The sequence below is a fragment of the Trypanosoma rangeli genome (assembly GCF_003719475.1).
Source record: "Trypanosoma rangeli strain AM80 chromosome Unknown Tra_15.4_contig_00933, whole genome shotgun sequence".
Classification (NCBI taxonomy): domain Eukaryota; phylum Euglenozoa; class Kinetoplastea; order Trypanosomatida; family Trypanosomatidae; genus Trypanosoma; species Trypanosoma rangeli.
The window spans coordinates 1-2528 of record NW_021706687.1 but is presented as its reverse complement, the minus strand read 5'-3'; the positions used below and the strand labels follow the sequence as shown (position 1 = coordinate 2528).

Here is a 2528-nt window from a genome sequence, read left to right as displayed (position 1 = left end):
CTGAAGCCGCCACCCGTCATCGCTGCACGCCTTGCCTCACCGCATGCCGCCTCTTCCTCGCCGCAGGGCATCTCCACCTCTGCCCCGACCCTCGCCCCTGCCACCCCTCAGGAGACGATCGCCCACCGCCCACTCCCCTCCCACCGCACACGCTTACGCCGCTGCATCAAGCAGCAAAGACGAAGCACGACGCTCCACAGGCGGGCCACGCCAACCGCACAGCGTACCTGTACAGCTGCGGCGCGAAGGACAGGGCGGACCTATGTTCCCTGCACAGTCTGCCGCTGTTGCCTCTCCTCAAAGCAGGCTGCAATGGGTGCCGCCCCACGCACCCTCGCGGCGAGACGCGACTCACACTCCGTCCATTCTCCCCCTCCGCAGCGGAGAACCAAAAGAATCCTCCTCGTGCACTACCTACGCCTCTCGCAGAAACAAAAAGAGGAGTTGGGGCATGCCAGCAATGCAGCCAGCAGCGGCAGCAAACACAACACGCAGCGACAGCGGCTGGCACGGCGCAAACCAAAAGTGAGACGCAAAGATTTGCCAAACTAAAGTAAAATCAAAAAACAAAATTAAGGTGTAAGCCCAGGAGGACTCCTGGCGGAAACAAAAACAATATAAATGAATTACTTCAGCAGGCACTTTCACTTCACATGCCCTAAAGCAAAAGAGGGCTGTGTGTGAGCATACCCATTGCCTGCAAGAAACGGAAAAGAACTGCCTGGTCACACGCATCACCGCTGCACCTCACGCACGGTCTCCGCGGCCTCGTGTCTCGTTTTGGGCAGTCCGTGCAACGCACAGCCAAGCAAGACGGCAGCGTGCGTGTGTTGGTGGCAGCGGCAAACAGGAGGGGGAAGGGACGCCACCCATTGGGATGTGCGTAGCAAATGACCATTGAAACAAAAGTGAAAACAAAAAAGCAAAGGAGTACCCCTTGAAGCACAGGAGAGGAGTTGGCCCACAGAGACGGCACGCAAACTCGGTGCACAAACACTCTGCGTCGCCCTGCCAGGGTGTGTGTGGGTGTGCGGGTCCCCCGCAGCAGTCACTCCCCAGCAGCACATGCAACAGCAGCCGTCAGCAGCAGCAGCAGTGTGCCACGCACCCACACAGTGAGCGTGCCGCTGCCATCCGCGTTGCCTTTTGTGTGTTTCCCACCACTGGGGCTGCTGGTGGTCGTGGTTGTAGTGGCGCTTCCACCATCGCTGCCAGCGGGACTGTCAGGAGTGGAGGTGCCGGATGGCTGTGCGGAGGCTGAGGGTGCTTGCACCGCACCGTCTCCTGTGGCTTTTGATGAATCCACAGCGCCAGTCGGTGATGTTAATGTTTCCTGACTCCCTGTGGGTCCCGCACTGCCTGACTGCCCAGCATCATTAGGAGAAGGGACTCCAGTACCTGCACTGCTGCCTGCCGAACTGACGCCCTGCTGAGTATCCGCAGAAGATGGCGCTGTTGCTGCTTGTGATTGAACCCCTGGATTGTGTCGTCCAGACATTTCTCCAGTTGCGGGTTGAAGGTGTGGAACCTCACAATTGTCTAAAGTGCCAAGTGAAACTCGAGGAGTTAGAGTAGTGATGGGTTTACCGTTAGAGAGGTCGGAAGATTCACTTTCGCCATCCGTCGTACAGTCCATCGTGAACGTAGCATCATTACTCTCTTTCCCTTCTGGGAGTGAAGGAGAATTCCCCAAGATGTATAAACACCATGAAACGACATAAGTGCAGATGGTTTCACTTTCACTGTCGTCTGTACCAGCCGTCTCAACCCTGCGAAGCCCATCGTAATTCACCGTCTGCAAACACTCCGTCCAATCGTTCTCTCCAGAAACACGCCAACTAAATTTTCCTTTATTGCTCGGACACAACACATCCACCTTCACATTGGACGTCGCCGCCCCGCACACGGAGGAGCAGCAGCCGCACAGCAGCGCAAGCACCGCCAGGGCATACACCGCACGGCGCCGCACTGTCGCCATCGCCATCCCTCGTGGTGTTGGTGGTGGTGGTGGTAGCAGAGTCGCTGGGAGCACTGGGCTGATCTATCAGGCATTGGGGGTGAAAAGCAAAAGGCAGAGGCAGTGACGAGTACAGCGGCGGAAGGGCAGAGAGAAGAAACAAAAAGGGCAGCAGCTCCCCGAGCTCACGGAGAGGGAAAACTCGGCCCGCACGGCACCACCGGCACAAAATAAATATAAATTCACACCCCAATTTATATCGTGTGGCTGTGGCCGGGTGGGTGCCCGCAAATGCGCAAAGAAAAGACGGCAGGAGAAGACCAGCGGGGTTGGGGAGGGTGCGGCAGTCCCGCAAAAGATTGAACACGTCGAGGAGGCCGCGCCCCAAAAGAAAAGGCATGGCGCCCGCCAGCGCAGCGCACTGCTTTACAACTGCAGGCTCCTCCTCCTCCCCCTCGCCGGTGTCGCTGGGTCCCTGCGCGGGAAGGCGCGGTGTGCTGCAGGGGCCGCCGCAACCCCTCCGCCGCGTACCACAAACTGGTGCGGTGCGAGAAGAGAAATAAACAGACAA

The 2528-nt window shown here is 58.3% G+C and overlaps 2 protein-coding genes across 2 annotated transcripts, besides 1 other annotated feature; one reads left to right on the top strand and one right to left on the bottom strand.

Annotated features, from left to right (window-relative positions):
• Positions 1-552, top strand: TraAM80_10385 (uncharacterized protein; the record flags this gene model as incomplete). Its single annotated transcript, XM_029387007.1, has 1 exon — positions 1-552. A coding segment is annotated over one exon (552 nt), but the record flags the coding sequence as incomplete, so codon positions are not given.
• A 496-nt stretch (positions 553-1048) lies between these two features.
• On the bottom strand, positions 1049-1984 carry TraAM80_10384 (uncharacterized protein; the record flags this gene model as incomplete). Its single annotated transcript, XM_029387006.1, has 1 exon — positions 1049-1984. The coding sequence occupies one exon, from the start codon at positions 1982-1984 to the stop codon at positions 1049-1051; it is 936 nt and encodes a 311-aa protein (XP_029233137.1).
• A 5-nt stretch (positions 1985-1989) lies between these two features.
• Positions 1990-2012: a microsatellite.
• Between the last annotated feature and the right edge of the window lie 516 nt (positions 2013-2528).